Here is a 15,704-nt window from a genome sequence, read left to right on the forward strand (position 1 = left end):
CCAGGCACGGCCCCATCCCCCATCTGGGCCGCCCCCCCGCCCCTCCTCGGGCTGGGACTCCGAAGGGCCCGGGCCTGAGCTTCTGCGGCCGCGGCGCCTCGGGCGAGGCCAGGGCAGGATCCCGGACGTCGGGGCGGCCCAGGGCCCGGGGTCTCGGCGACCGCGGCAGGGGTGCGGGCTCGGCGCGCCGGGGCCGAGGGGCGGGTCCTCGCGGCCCCCCGAGGGGGCGGGGCGGGCCGGCCGCGGGGCCAATCCGGGTGCTGGGGGAGCGGGGGCGGGGGCCCGGTGCAGGGGGGTTCGGGGGCGGGGCGCGGCGTCCAGGCGGCGGCGGCGGCGGCGGCGGCGGCTCCGGCGGCTCCGGCGGCTCCTCGGTGTCCGGCTCCGGCTCTGGCTCTGGCTGCGGCTCCGGCCCGCGATGCCGCACTCCGTGACCCTACGCGGCCCGTCGCCCTGGGGCTTCCGCCTGGTAGGCGGCCGGGACTTCAGCGCACCCCTCACCATCTCGCGGGTGAGTCCGGCGGCCACGGGGCGGCGGGGAGGTCCTCGATAGGAGACGCTGCCCCTGCGGTCCACCCAAGACCCGGATCCCCGACGTCCCTGAGGCTCGAAAGCCAAGGATTGGCCCGGGCGGGACACAGGCTCTAGACACAGGCTTCCAGGCAGGGCAGTTTGGGGAGCCCCAAGCCCCTCCCTCCTGCCGCCGGGCCTGCCAGCCCTATCCCTTGAAGGATCCCCCCCGGGTCACACACCAGCCTCTCTGCTGCTCTCGTTCTGGGGGAGTCGCTACGGGCTGGTGAAGGACCGCGCTGGGCCAGGGGTCTGGACAGATCTACAGAGGCCCAGAAATGCTGCTTAAACTGAACCCAGCCTGAGCATTTGGGGCAAAATGATTGAGAGCCCCTTCTTCTATCAGAGGTCCCTGCCAGTAGAGCTGGCTGACCCCCGAGAGGTCTGAGGTCCTCTCTGAATATGACAAGATCAAGATCCACCTACTTCCTCACTCCACTTTTGGTCAGTCTCATCTATGAGCTCAGTCCTCCCAAGGGGAAGTAACCAAGAGGAATTTGGGGCTTTCAGGGGAAGGGGTTGTGAAGGGACACGAGGCCAGGGGCCAGAATAGCCTCTGCCCAGTTCGTCCAGTTTCCATGGCCAGACATTGCCCCAAGGTTTAGGATAGAGGGCAAAGAGGAGTGGGCACAACCCTGGGTAGTGGATAATCTAAGGAGGAGAGAGGAGCAGAGGAAGGGATTCAGGCCCTGTCAGAAGGGGTGCTCAGTCTCAGCAAGACAGGATCCTGGCCCAGCCTTGGGGTTTCTTGTTTCAAAGGGCTAAAAGTGAGAAGTCAGACTCTGTTTTGGAGGTCCCAGACCAGGGGACAAAAGAGGACAAAAAAACCCAGGTCCTGCCCTTGAAGTCTCTCACTCTGGTGGAAAGAGCAGAGGGGAGCAGGGGCCATTTGAAGACCATCCTTTATCTCCACACAGACTGCTCTGATCTTTGCAGACCTGAGTCAGGAGAACTGAGAACTGCACTGCCGCCTTTCTCCATGGAGCCTGGACCAAGCTGGCTGGGCTTTCTGAGACTTCTTTCCCCTACTTGGGAGGGGCTGTGCACCTGGTGGAGCAGAGAATCATGGAATCCCACTTCTGGGGGCCAGGGTGACAGGCAGGCCCAGCTGTCTTGGGAGGCTTCTTTCTCACATCTGCCCTTACCCCACGGCCACCAGGTTCCTGGGACTGAGTGAGGTGGGCCTTTAACACATCCGGGAGCCTTTCATCTCCCACTTTGCTGAGGGAGACTGCTGGGTGTGTGTGTGTGTGTGTGTGTGTGTGTGTGTCTGTGTCTGTGTCTGTCTGCATGTATGGCTTGCTGTGTGTCCGCCAAGGCGAGCTGGTGGGGGTGCTAGGCCAGCCAGCAGGCCAGGCACTCTGGGCGTGAGGCCGCTGACAGGCTCGGTGGTGGCGGCTGACGGCCACAGGCGGCAGGGAGCAGAGACATCTGTTGCCCACGCGGCTGCCTGCCTGTGGAGGAAAGGCCTCAGCACGTCACAGTGGCAGCAGCGGCGGCAGCCTTGTTTGGAGCTGACTGGGATGCAGGCTCCTGGCAGGCAGGCAGGCAGGCTGAGAGAGGGCTTGCCAGGAAGAACCCCTCCTTGTCCCCCAAAGTCATGCGGCAGCAGCTCGGGTCCAAGGAATCAGGATGGCTGAGCCTGGATTTGGCTGGGATCTGGGAGGATCTATGCAGCTGGGGAGACACAGGCCACAGCTTGCCCCGCAGGTACCTCAAGGGCAGGGTCTACACTGATGGTCGGTCGGAGTGTCTTTACTGAGGGGGTTCAAGACCCAACCTCTTCCATGCTTCCAGAGCCTCCCCCTGCCCACCCTGCTGGGGGGACAGCCACACTCAGACAGGGAGGAGGCTGGCTGCCTGGCAGATTTGGGGCCTTAGAACCTCAGCCCTTGAAGCCTCAGGGAGCCCCCAAGAACAATGCTCCGGGCTTCTTCTCCTATGAATTATAGTGTTTGGCCCTGGCTAAGCATCCACAGCATTCCAGGCCCCACCCTAATGGGTGTTGGTACCAGGTCCCCAGCAACCAGAGCCTGAAGTGAGCACCACCATGTGCTCAACCCGTTGTGGGGACTTTTTGCCCTGATTGTCTCAGGTAGTCCTCATAAGAGCCCTTAGAAGTAAGGACCTCTCTGGCCTCACATTATAGATGGGGACACCAAGGCTCAGAGAGGCTAAGGTAGTGTATCCAGAGAAGCAGAGCAGGGACAGGAATCCAGGCCTGTGTGGAGCTTGCTGTGACTGTATGGGACAATATGGCACCAGACTCTGTGAGTTCCAGCCTATTACAGTGTCTGAGCTGGGCGGACTGGAGCAGGGCCCAGGAATGGAGCTGCTACAGGTGAGGGGGCTGGCTCGTGCCCCAGCCTCCGAGCTGACCTCACTGGATCCCTCTGCCTTCATTCTGCCTATTTATCCTGTACTCAGCAGCCAGAGGGATCAGCCTGAATTAAACTGTGTCCTGTGACTTCCCTGCTTAGAACCCTCCGTAGTTTTCAACTACCAGGAGGAATGCCGGCTTCTCACCTGGATCTACAAGGTCTGCAGATCTGGTCCCTGCTTCTTCTCTGACTTCTCTCTCCTCACTGATGATGCTTCAACCCCAGGAGCCTGCTTTTATTCTTTCTCCCAGATGAGCCATTATCCTTGCTGATCTTTCTACCCATGACACTCTCTCTCCTCTGGGCACACTCTCCCCTCACTCCCTTTTGCAGAAAATTACACAGTGGTTAGTGGATAAGACACGGAACCAGTCAGCTTGGAATGAAATCCTATCTCTGCCATTTATCTTTTGTTTTTTTAAAGATTTTATTTATTTATTCATAGAGACAGAGAGAGAGAGAGGCAGAGACACAGGCAGAGGGAGGAGCAGGCACCATACAGAGAGCCTGATGTGGGACTCCATCCAGGGTCTCCAGGATCACGCCCTGGGCTACAGGCGGCGCTAAACCACTGCGCCACCGGGGCTGCCCTCTGCCATTTATCAATTGAGCCTCCTTCTGCACTTATCTGGACCTCAGTTTCCTCACCTAAGAAATGGGCTTTCCTGGAGGATTAATAAGACAATGCATATAAAGGCAGTTGGGGGAGTCACGGTTTCCTGGCCTCATGCCCTCTCTGACCAGAACTCCCCGAGCTAGTGGAACTGGCAGAGTCCCAGCCACCCCTGCTTTCAAGAACTTCCTCCACCCACAGGGGCCTGAATGCACCCCTTGTACTGGCTGAGTCATCCTGCAGCCAACCACCCCCCTGAAGAAGACTTTTCTCCCTCGTGGGGACTGGGGCAAGGTGTCCCTTCCCCCAAGCCTCCCTTACTTCATCTGTAGGAAAGAGAACAGCCTCTGTCTCATCAGGTGGTTGAAAGGTTGCCATGAACTAGTTCTGGGTAAAGCACTGAGCTCAGGCTGTGTCACAGAGCATGTGTCCATGAAGGAGAGGGTTCTGGAGCAGGGCCTTGAGTGGAGGGTGGGATAATGTCTAATGGGTCCTAACCTTAGGATGATAGGCCTGCGCAGGTGCTGAGGCCCTGTGAATGAGTATTCATGGTGGGCTGAAGGTGTCATGCTCCAGAAAAATATTCCTTGGGGCAGCCTATTTTCAGGGCAGGTCAGTTTAGGCACTGCCCCACACCAGGACTCCAGCCAAGAAGCTGCCAACACCTCAGCTTTGTCCACTCACTGCTAAAAACTGGATAAGCTGAGCTTAGCTGGGCTTCTAGGAGCTCCCAACCCCAGCAATAGGAACAGAGTCACTGGAAGCTCTTAAGGGTTCCACTAGAGAGGCTGGGTAAGAATGAGGGTGCCTATGGGGCCCTGGCTGGCTCAGTTGGTAGAGCATGTAACTCTTAATCTCGGGGTTGTGAGTTTTAGCCCCAGGTCAGGCACAGAAATTACCTAAAAAAAATTTTTTTTTTCAGTGAGGGTGCCTGAAGCTAATTCCAAAGGCTCTGCTGAGATGGGGGATAAGGTGAAGAGTACCCTCTTGCTTGAATTCCCCTGGGCTCCTTACTCAGGCCTTCTATGAGCTTTTCCCCAAATTTATGTGACCCTCATCAGGGGACCAGCATTCTAAGAGGCTCCAGACATGGACACCATTGGCTTGGAATGAATAGTAGCACTGGGGTGGCCTGAGTGAGTGTCTGTCCTGCAGAGGAAGCGGAGGTAAAATTTGGCTCAGGAGTACAGGCAGGCAGCTGGAAGGAGATGGTCCCAGACATGCCTGGGGAGGTGATGTCACAGGCACAGAATGAGGCACTAGCAAAGTGGTAAAGGAGGTTCACAGAGTTCCATGAGAGCCCAGAGAGGAGGCTCCTAGGAGAGATGGCTCCTCTGCTAAGACATGAAGGTGAGGAGGAGGAGTAAGCTGGTAATTAGGGTTGGAGGTCAAAGGAAAGAGTGTTCCAGGTAGAAAGAATAGCATTGGCAAAAGTGTGGAGGTGAAACTATCTGGCACTATCTGTAGCCCCTAGAGATTCAACTGGTATGGGTAGGTGGAGGTGAATGTAGGAGGTGGGGATGGGAAGAAACAAGTAGGGAGACAAAGTCACTAGGAAATGTCAGGTCAAGGGGCTGCTGTGCAATGGGTCGGGGTAAGGCACTCTCTGTGTAGAGTATTGTGACATGCCCATGCTTTGTATGTATCTGGGAGCACATGTGTCCCTGCATGTCCCTTGCACGTCCTTGGGTGCATATGCAGGCTCCTTGCATATCCCACTTGTCTCAGTCCCAAGGAAGGCCCTCTTATATGCCCTCACACTCCATTGGTCCTTCAGGTGCTGGAAATGAGGGTGTTTAGAGCAGAGGCTGTAATAAGACCACATGGGAACTCAACCAGCCTCTGGGCTTGCCCTCTCACAGGTTATGTGGGCAACAGGGCCACACAGCCCATGTTCTGAGGTTAGAGGGGGTCTAGAGCAGACTACAGCAAGGTCACATAATGACTGATGCCCAGCCTTCTGGCTTATCCATCTTCAGGTCCACGCTGGCAGCAAGGCTGCACTGGCTGCCCTATGCCCTGGAGACCTGATCCAGGCCATTAATGGTGAAAGCACAGAGCTCATGACACACCTGGAGGCTCAGAACCGCATCAAGGGCTGCCATGACCATCTCATACTTTCTGTGAGCAGGTATGCACAGGGTGGGGTGGGCCAGGATGATGGGGTGGGGAGGGGGCAAGGGGTGGAATTAAGAGGAGGATAAGTTAAGACTGGCCAGCATCCTGGAAGAGCCGGGCTTCCCACAGCCTCTCTGCCTCAGATCTATGGCACCCTGGCCCTGGGAAGTAGTGCTTTCCTGGGGGCCTGCCAGACACCGTTTGGAGATGGGGGTGATTTAAGAAGCAAAGAAGCCCCCTGTTAGTTCAGGGCTGGAAGTATATTGAGGGACTTATGGGGAGGGGATAGGCAGCCCAAATCAGTGTTGAAATAAGACCTGGGTAGCCTCTGGGGTGGTGAGGGATTTCACTCTTCTCCCCACCCCAGAGTGATCAGCTTGATGACCATTTCAAAGTGTTTTCTTGTCCAACACCTCAGTTAGCCTTCAAACCTGCTTAATTGGGTGGAACCTGGTATAATCCCTACACTACAGATGAGATAGCTGAGGCTCAAAAAGGTTAGCGGTGTCTGAAGTCACACAGCAAAGGAGCGGGGAAGCAAAACTTACTCTAGGGTCTCTCTCTCGTAGGAGTGGTTGCTGACCTTTCCTACCACCCCGTGGCTGCCCTGCCTCGGTCGTCCCCGCTAGGGCCCATGTGTCTGCCCTTGTTAAATCTGGATGCTATGGACTGTATAATGCCCTACAGCCTACATGAAGGGGAGGTTGGGGGTTCTCCAAGCCCCTTCTGTGCCGTAAAATGGTCTAGGATGGAAGGGCCACCTGAGGCGTTTCCAGCGCTACTCAGGCCCTGGGTCTTTGTTCAGCTCTAAAGGCAGTTTGCCAGGTCCTGGCTGAGTGGGATCTCCCTTCCCCATGTCTTACTTGGAACGAGAGAAGTCAGATATAACTGTGCAGCTCTGCCACGTTCACTGCTCACAGGGACTTTCCATGCTCCCCCTGTGGATGTGTGTCGGCAAAGCCTCCCCAAACCACAACACAGCTAACTATGCGTTTGAGCTGGCAGGGCTGGGAGCCATTAAACGTGTCAGGAAGGCTTATGACATTGCCTCCATGTGTGTCTGGCCTGGATCTGGGTCCAGGTTGGGGTCAGGACCCCCCTGACTGTGCTCTTGGAGCTGAGTGAAACTCCAAGGCTAGAGCAGGGAGTTCAGCAGAGCTGGTTCTCATCCAGACTCTGTGGGATCTTAGGTATACCAGATGACCTCTATGAGCCTGGGTTTTCTTCTCTACCAAGCAGGATCACATTCATCACCCTCTCCCAGACTGAGACTATAGTCTGGTTGGGGGAAATATCTGCACTGCTCTGTCCATGAGTAGCCTCTGCTGCCACCCCATTTGGCTGATTTCCTGGGCCCTGACTCACCTCCGGCCTTGAATTTGCATGGCTAAAGAAGGGAAGCCCTGGTAGTAGTGGGATGGAGGAGGCAGTGGGGGGTAGGGGGGTGTTTATAAGGGGCCTGAGTCAGGAGGTTCCCAGAGGGAATAATGTCAGGGGAGGGTAGCAGGGTAGGGGCAGGGTGGAGGTCCCCCTTCCTTCCTTCCTTCCTTCCTTCCTTTCCTGGTCATTTGTTCCAAGCCAAGCATGGATAGAGCCAGGGGTCCCCTGACCTGTTCTACTCTGCCCCTAAATGCTGTCTGGCCATGGAGAAGGTGAGAGCACATTCTCTACTATCACAGATCTGGGTTCAAGTCCTCGCTCTGCACTTGAGAACTGTGTTGTCCTCTAGCAAGTGATTTAATCTCAAAACTCTCAGTTTCCTTTCCTTCCTTATAACTGGGAGATTGAATGCTTATGATGTACTTACTGGGTCTGTTCAGGGTGTAAATTTGGGGCTCTGTCCTCCATCCCCTATTCCCAGTTCTCACACATGAAGATTCTGGAAGACCAAGACACAAAGGCCACTTTGACCCTCTGGGTCAGCATTTTTTTCTCCTGGGCAACATCTCACATGCAGGGCCTCTGACCCTGCTCTCTCTCTTACCTGCTATGCCAGAACCTGTGCTCCAAAGATCCCCTCAACATGGTTTCCATGGAGGGATCAGCTTGGTAAGCTGGCTGGAGAGAGCTGTTCTGTGCCTCCTCCCCCATAGCTCTACCCAGACCAGTTACATGCTGTCTTGTGTATAGAGGGCTCTAATCCTCCATAGACTTTTCCATAGGATGAAAAGTGAGGGAAAGGCCCAGCTTCCCTGCTATGCTTATTTTGTCTCCAACTCAGAGCCACTTATCCAACAATCTAAGCTAACCCATACTTTCTGGACAAGTTCTGTAGGCCCGGAAACTTCCTGGCATCAGCTTCAACCCTGGGCTTCTGGTGGGATCTGTGTTGCCTATTGTGTGTTACAAGATATAGTTGCATGGTCCACCCTTGGGCTGTCATTTTGCTTAAAGATGGTAGGTGTTGCCACCTGTCCAGCCTGAAGTGAAGACCTAGGGATGGAGATTGAATGAGCCCTTCATTGTGATCTGATGCCTTGTACCACACTCTTTGCTCTGGCTGCTTTGTGCACTCTGACCTTCAGACCTCAGGCTTGTGATTCTCTTCTGGACAAAACTTTAGGGAAATATAAGGCAGTATAGCCACATGAGATGTCCTAGATTTATCCCAGCAGAGTTCTGAGTGGGTAGAGGTCACAGGTAGAGCTGTTGAGTTAGGGGAGTCACTTGGGAGAGCTGGGGCCAGGTGCAAGTGGGGATGGTATTGTCCTAGGGCAGCAGAGCCTTGGTCACACATAGGCCTGCAGAAGGCTGTGGGGAAGAGAGGTTAGTCTGTACCAGGTTAAGGAACGGAGCAAGGTAAGGAAGTGTAGAGTGAGTGTGGTTTACAGGTGTAGACAGATAGTTAAAATCCTTCAGTGAGTGGGGGTAAGAGAGGCCGTGGTGAGCTGCTGACCCAGTGGTGAGACCTTGGAAAGCCCCAGGAGGCCTTTTGAAGTAAGTGGGGGACATTATTCCCCTTCGGTGTAACTGGCCTCACTTCACACCCATCTGTCAGTCCAGGGTCCATGCACCCTCCTGCCTTGCCCCCTCGCAGGGCTACTGAATGGCAGGACTGGGCCCCAGGCCCATAGCCTCTGCCTGCCCCGCCTGCCCCGCTTATGGCAGGTTTATGATGTTTTTCTCCCTCCTGAGTGGTGTTTGGCTTTTGGTTTCTATGGTGAAGCAGGAATTTCCTAATGGCCTGTTTCCCATCTGGGCTGGGCAGACATTGGTGATGACTCTGCCGGCAGCAAGAGGGGAGGTGCACCGCTCCCCTCAAAGCCTTTATGTCACCTCCCCCAGAGCCCATAGATGCCTGACCTCCAGGCTAGGCCAGAGGCTGTGGATGGAAGAGGATAAACAGATGGGATCCTAGCTGATCAATGTGTGAGGCCTGGTGTGCCTTGCTTCAAGCTCGTCTTCTTTTTGCTGAGGCCATGGAAAGGGTGAAAAAGTGAGGAAGCTGCAGGGCTTCTGTTGCATCCTGTCTGGGAATGAGACCAGAGAGGCATGGAGCAGCTGGTGTGGATGGAACACACCACCCCGCCCTAGGCAGGTGGCAGATCTAGAGTTATGTGTCCTTGCCACAACGGCCAAATTCTGATGCAGGTGCAAGCAAGCACTGTGGTGGTGTCCTCTGCCATGCAGGGTGCCAGAGCCCAGCCCCTCTTGGTCCTGGTCCTAGTCATGGTAAGCACAGTAAACAGACATATCTGACTGTCCTAATTCCTTGTCACAGACCTGAAGGCAGGAGCTGGCCTGGTGCCCCAGAGGACAGCAAAGCTCAAGCACAGAGAATCCACATTGACCCTGAGGTCCAGGTATGTATGGACAGACACCGCCTGGCCTGGCCTGGTTCAGAGCAAGCCCAAGACAGAGGAGCCAGGCCTAGTCCATGGGTTTAATTGTACTAGATATCTTCACTGTAGCTTTCAGATATCCAGGCCAGAGACTGAGGCAGCAGATTTCTCTGGGCCATGTCCATGCCCCATCTTCTGCTCCCCAGGTGATGAGTACCTGCTGGGGGTTCTGTCTGTACTCTAGGCAGCACTTCCATGTCTTATTTAAGACTAAAGTTTTCTCCTGGCCATCCTGTGATTGCACCTCATAGACCTCAGGCCACAGTCACCCACCTTTGCATGTATGATGGGACTCATAACTATGATACTGTCCTCAAATGGGGGAAAGGGGCAGAAAGAAGCTATTTTAGGGCCTTGTTTTGCCATGGACTTAAAGGGTAACCAAGTGGGCAGGGCTGACATATCCAGAGCCAGCTCAACATCTCTGGGCTACAGAGTTTGAATAATGTGGAAATTGGACTGGCCTGTGATGGAGCCAGAGCTGTGGGGCTCAGCATGTGGGGCCATGGCCTCCTGGGCCTGCTTGTATCTACTTTCTCACCATGAAGCCTTCACTGTATAGAAGGCCATCTCCCTCACCATTTATTCCCAATCCTCTTGTTCTGATATTTGTTCCCTACCTTGATTTTGCTGGAATCCCCGAGGCCAGATGCTTACTACTTGCGAGGAAGTACCTGTTATGAGAAGGAAGAGGCACTTATCAATTCTGGAATGGCAGAAGCCAGGGGCCAAGGGATTCCAGAGTAGGCACATGATTCACCTAAGTGTTCAGAGAGGGCTTCCTGGAGGAGGGGATTTCCAAGCCAAGACCCAAGGGCTAGGAAGAAGTAAGGCCAGCAAAGCAGCATAGAGAAAGGAAGCATGCAAGGAAGCACATACAAAGGCACAGAAGTGAGATTGTGCATCATAGGTTCAGAAATAAAAGCTCCTATGGGTGGGAGCACAGAGGCCAGGGATAAAGAGATGGAGCGGAACCACAGACAGTCTCTTGGTTTTCTCTGCCCAGGACCTCAGCTGTTCCTGCAGAGATTCATGGCTACACTTGTGTCTCCAAAGCTTGCCCTGGTGCAAGGGGCCAGGGGTGAGCAGGGGTTGACAAATCGGCCAGGCTTGACACGGGCCAGGTGGAAGGCAGCAGCACAGTGCTGGCCCCCAACACATATGGGAGGCCAGCTGTCACGTGCGAGTGCCGGATGCATAGGGCAGGAGCGCCTGAGTTTTGGAACTTGAATCTCACCTCTATTCTGTCCTTCAGGAGAGGCTCAAGGCCAGGGTGCCTGGGGGCAGGGGGTGGGGGGCTGGTGAGCAGCGGCCCTGCCCCCACACTTCCCCTTACCGACCTCCTCAAGGGCCAGGCTGCCACTGCTCAGGCTGGAGTCAGAGGGATTTTCTATAAGCAATCAGGCTGCCCCTCAGCTGCCGTCCTCCTCTTGTACTTAAAAGTCATGAGCTCCATGGGTGGTGACAGAAACACCCACACCCAGCCCCCACAAGGCCGTGTCCTCAGGAACACAGACACAGGGCCCATTGTCCCTACAGTGCTCCCACCCTCTGCCTGCAGCGAGGAGTGGGTGGGCCCAGCTAAAGACATCAGAGAAGGAGAAAACCACAGCTGTCCCTAAGACCACAAGGTACCCTGGGATGCACCCCCGATGCACATAGGGTGTGCAGGTCATGTAGGGTCATAGGAGACCCTTTTTCCCTCAGGCCTTACTTATGTGGGAACAGAAGAGGCATTTGGTCCAGCCCAGGGCAGAGGAAGGATGATGATCAGGAAGGTTTCCTGGAACAGGATGGCATTTAAGCTGAGAACCAGGTGAGCCAAGTAGAGCAGGCACTCCTCACACACTCAGCCTGTCCTCTCCAGACCAGCAGAGAGCTGGAGTTTGGCCTCCCATGGGCACCACCTGCTCATTTGGACTCAGTGCCCATCTCCATCCAAGCTGAGTGTCCCAGATTCTGACCACAGTCATGTGGGAGCTAATGAGCAAGCAGGCAGTTACCTCCATTCTGCTGATTATCCCACTGAGGTTTCAACAACCAAATCAATGGCTGGCAGATACTTAGAGAGGGGGAGCACATAGCACCAGGTGCGCTACCACACAGTGGGGTCAGGCAGGGGTGAGTCTAGAAATAGGAATAGGAACTCAGGAATGTCCATGCCAGCCCTTCATCTAACAAGCATTTGTTGCATGCCAAACACTTTGCTAGGTGCTTTATGTGCAACTGTCTCATTTTATTCCCACAAGGAACTTAGGATGTAAAGGCTGTCACATTCTCCATTTCACAGATGAAGAAACAGATTCAGAGAGGTGATAGAGCTGAGATTCAAACTGAGACTGAGGTCACCATGTGTGTCCTAACCACCGAGTTCAGACCTAGAGAGGCGACTGCATGGGTGGCCATGGGAGGGGGAGGGGCAGTGGCTCTGATGACCCTGCAATGGATTCCCACACCCTGCTGGGTGAGTGGGGGCCTCCTTCCTCCAGAACCTTCTGACTCCCCTTCCTATTGAAACCTCCTCTGTACCAGCCCCAGCCCTGCCCCCACAGCCTGTGGCCCATCTGGTCCCCATTACAGGCCAGGCCAGCCTTGCCTGCCTGTCTGCCCTGCAAACACATGTGCAAAAGTGCTCAGGTTTCTCAGGGGCTTTTGTTTGGCTAGTGGGGAAGTGGGTTTTCCTACTGCTATTGCCTCATTGATAGAGGCCCACCTGGGCAGCAAGAGACCCTCCCCTTTGTCTGTTGAGGTAAGGGAAATGGGGGCACCACTCCCATTCAGCAGCTGGGCCGCCCATTCCCCAAGCTCCCGCCCAGCTCAGAGGCTGCAGAAAAAGCTGGAGCGGTCCAGACAAAGCTCTACAGGCTCCGTTTTGCCCCAGTGCTGGAGGCTGCCTGAGTCCAATAGAGCCTTTCCCCATAGAGTAAGCATCTTCTCCCCACCACCTAGTCTCCTCGTCCCCAGTGTAGAGCAGAGGAGAAGTTTACATGTCACCTCCCAGGTTGAGGCTGAGACCCACCTTCATGGCCTGGACCCTTGTGCCTTATCTTTAAGTCGGCTGCTCTGGCCACCAACCTCATCCCAGCCATGGAGGCTGCTACTATGGTCATCCCCAGGGTGACCAGCACTGGCTCTGAGTATATGAGACTGTGTATGTGTGATTAGGTATATGTCAGTGGACTGGCTGGTACTTGTGTGTTGTCTTCATGCATGTGTTTGTCTGTGAAAGTTCTTTGAGAGTGTGTATGCCTGTATGTGCCTGCAAGCTAAGGACAACATAGTCCTGGGCTCAGCAGAGACAAAGATCCCCAGTCTCCATTAGGATCCATACCCATGGAGGCACTGTTTTTTTCTCCTATGCTGTGGAGGCATGTTCAAGGCATTTCCCCAAATGTTTCAGTCAAGGGCACCAGGCTGGCCATGGAGAAGTAGAGTGGGGATCCTTAAGCCCTGGCCCAACCACTGCCCCTCACCTGCTATGCCTATAGCAGGCCATGCATATTGCCCTGGGGAGCATGAAATGGAGGCAGAGGTACAGGCCTGAAGGGGGCTGACCTCACAATGATGGCTTTGAAACTCAGTCTGCACCTAACCCATTGTGTGCTTTGGGCACACAATGATTGATGACTCTTCCTGGCTGCAGGACAGGGGTTTCTTTTTCATGTTCCCAGCTATGGGCCCATACAATACCCAGCACAGTTCTGGCAGGTGAGAAGGCCTGGCACTAGGACCATCTCTGCAAGGAAGCCACACACTCTGCTCTAGTCACGCTGGCCTTAAAAGGCTAGTTGGAATGGTCATGCCCCAATACCATCTGTCATGGACACTGGTGGTCAGAACCACCACATGGCTCATGTGCCAAGGTTGAGACACAGTTACTCAGGTTTCTGTGTCTGATTTTCCTCAGGCATTTCTCATTTCTTCTGGGGCTGAACCAGACCCAAGTTTCAGCCCTTCCCTGGCTGGGCATCACAGCTCAGAGATGCCAGAGCAGGGGTAACCAGCCAACATCCAAGAAGGCCTGGCATAACAGGCTAAGGATGGAATGTATAAGGAATGGCCAGAAGAATGGCCCTACCCCAGATGGTTTCTCAGTGCCTCAGGCCCCTTTCTCTTGTAGGATGGCAGTCCAGCGACCAGCAGGAGGCCCTCAGCCACCGGGATTGGGCTAGAAGATGGCAGGCCAGGCCTGGGATCTCCTTATGGGCAGCCATCTCATCTCCCATTCCATCACAATGGCAGCAGCAGTGAGGCTACCTTACTGACCCAAATGAGCACTCTGCATGTGTCTCCACTTCACAGGTAGTACAGAGAAGTGGCCTTTGAAGCCACACCCACATCGCATTTTAATCCCAGATCTCTCAGATCTCACTGGGTCACATCTTGACCCCTGACACTTGATCTTTGGGTCTCAGCTGGTTTTATTTTGAAAACCTCACCAGACCCTTGAGCTAGCAGAGGGAAGGCGGGTACCACAACCTTGTCCCTTGGTGCATCTCTTTTGCCCAGCCCTGACACAGCCAGAGGCCTCCCGCGAAGCCGTGACTGCGGAGTGGACCTGGGCTCAGAGGTGTACAGGATGCTGCGAGAGCCGGCTGAACCCTTGGCTTCGGAGCCCAAGCAGTCAGGCTCCTTCCGCTACTTGCAGGGCATGCTAGAGGCCGGGGAGGGTGGTAAGACTCTGGCCACCTTGCCCAGGATCTGCCTACATCTATCCCTCGGGTGCCCTGAATAGCCCCGCCCCGCCCCCACCCTTTTGCGACCCCCACATCCTGTCTCCCAGTGATACGCCCCAGCGTCCCCACACCCCAGCGTCCCCACACCGCTTGCTGGGCCTCAGGGTCCGAATTCCTGCTCCGCCCCTTGTTGCGGCCCCTCCCACTCCCACCCTGTCCCCAGTCGCAGTGCTGATAGTCCTGGACGCTGGGTCTATCCCACACCGCCCAGAGGTAAAGTTTCCTTTTCTGATCTCGGCACTGGACTCATGCCACTTGCGCTCCGGCTTTCAGGGGAGCGGCTGGGGCCTAGCAGTCCCCGCAACCCCAAGCCCACTGCCAGCAAGCTGGGCACTCCGCTGAGCGGCCTGCAGGGACTGCCCGAGTGCACGCGCTGCGGCCACGGCATCGTGTGAGTACCCTGCCCTGCTTTCCCCAACCCTGACCCGGCACTCCCCTGGCCCCGCCCGGCGCCCCGCCCGGCGCCTGCGAAGGTTGCCAGCTCGGAATCCGACGGAATCCGACAGTCGCTGGAATCAGCCCTCTCCCCGTCTCCCCCATCAGGGGCACCATCGTCAAGGCGCGGGACAAGCTCTACCACCCTGAATGCTTCATGTGCAGCGACTGCGGCCTGAATCTGAAGCAGCGCGGTTATTTCTTTCTGGATGAGCGGCTCTACTGCGAGAGCCATGCCAAGGCGCGCGTCAAGCCACCTGAGGGCTACGACGTGGTGGCGGTGTACCCCAATGCCAAAGTGGAACTTGTCTGAGCTGCTCCAGGAACCTCCCGTCCCCGCTTCTGCCTTTAATGCCCCCGCGTGGTCCGTGTAAATATGCATTTGCCCTCTGCCTCTCTAATAAATTCCCTCTGCTCAGCCTTGAACATGGCAGTGCCTCTGTTCAGCTGGCAAGCACGTCCTAGGCCCTGGGCGCATCGGTGAGCAACCCAGCGGCTGTGCGGTCCTCAAGGAGGCCACAGCCTAGATGCAAAGCAGCCATAAATCACAAGGCGAGGTTATATTAACAGGGAGGTGAGGTCTGGGGTGCTATAAGTGATGTCACGCCAAGGGCTCTGACCTCGGTGGAGGCGGGAAAGGTCAGCAGAGAACTAAGGGATGGGAAGGAGATTAATTGCTCTTCAGGGTGAGGAACTGTGTGTGCAAAGGTATGACAAAGGTGAGCACAGACAGGAAAGGTCCCGTCTGGCCACCAGCAGGTGCAGGAAGTATTGCGGAGCGGGGTAAGATCACCAGGACTGTCCTGGGCGGTTATCCGCCTGCTGGCATTCTTGGCGTTCTCACGGGTTTCTTCCTCTCTCCTCTCCAGCCCCCTGTCACTTTATTCTTGCCGCGACCCCTTTTTCTTTCCCCTTCCCCTCTCTTCCCACCAGGGGGCGCACTTAGAGTTTGTTGGGGAGGGGGAGTGAGAGACCGGAGAAGGCGGCAGGAGCTGGAGGGCCTAGGGCTGCT

General features: G+C 55.7%; 1 protein-coding gene across 4 annotated transcripts; it reads left to right on the plus strand.

Annotated features, from left to right (window-relative positions):
• The first annotated feature begins 316 nt into the window (after positions 1-316).
• On the plus strand, positions 317-15,118 carry PDLIM4 (PDZ and LIM domain 4). 4 transcript variants are annotated; one of them, XM_025432615.3, is made up of 7 exons: positions 317-508; positions 5,541-5,692; positions 9,401-9,482; positions 13,642-13,823; positions 14,031-14,194; positions 14,531-14,648; positions 14,801-15,118. In XM_025432615.3, the coding sequence occupies exons 1-7, from the start codon at positions 416-418 to the stop codon at positions 15,003-15,005; spliced, it is 996 nt and encodes a 331-aa protein (XP_025288400.1). In that variant the 5' UTR covers positions 317-415; the 3' UTR covers positions 15,006-15,118. The 4 variants fall into 4 exon arrangements, with proteins under 4 accessions (XP_025288400.1, XP_025288403.1, XP_025288401.1 ...); XM_025432616.3 differs by lacking the exon at positions 317-508 and adding an exon at positions 2,185-2,277; XM_025432617.3 differs by lacking the exon at positions 317-508 and adding an exon at positions 4,891-4,911.
• The last annotated feature ends 586 nt before the right edge of the window (positions 15,119-15,704 follow it).

This window comes from Canis lupus, chromosome 11 (assembly GCF_003254725.2).
Source record: "Canis lupus dingo isolate Sandy chromosome 11, ASM325472v2, whole genome shotgun sequence".
Classification (NCBI taxonomy): Eukaryota; Metazoa; Chordata; class Mammalia; order Carnivora; family Canidae; genus Canis; species Canis lupus.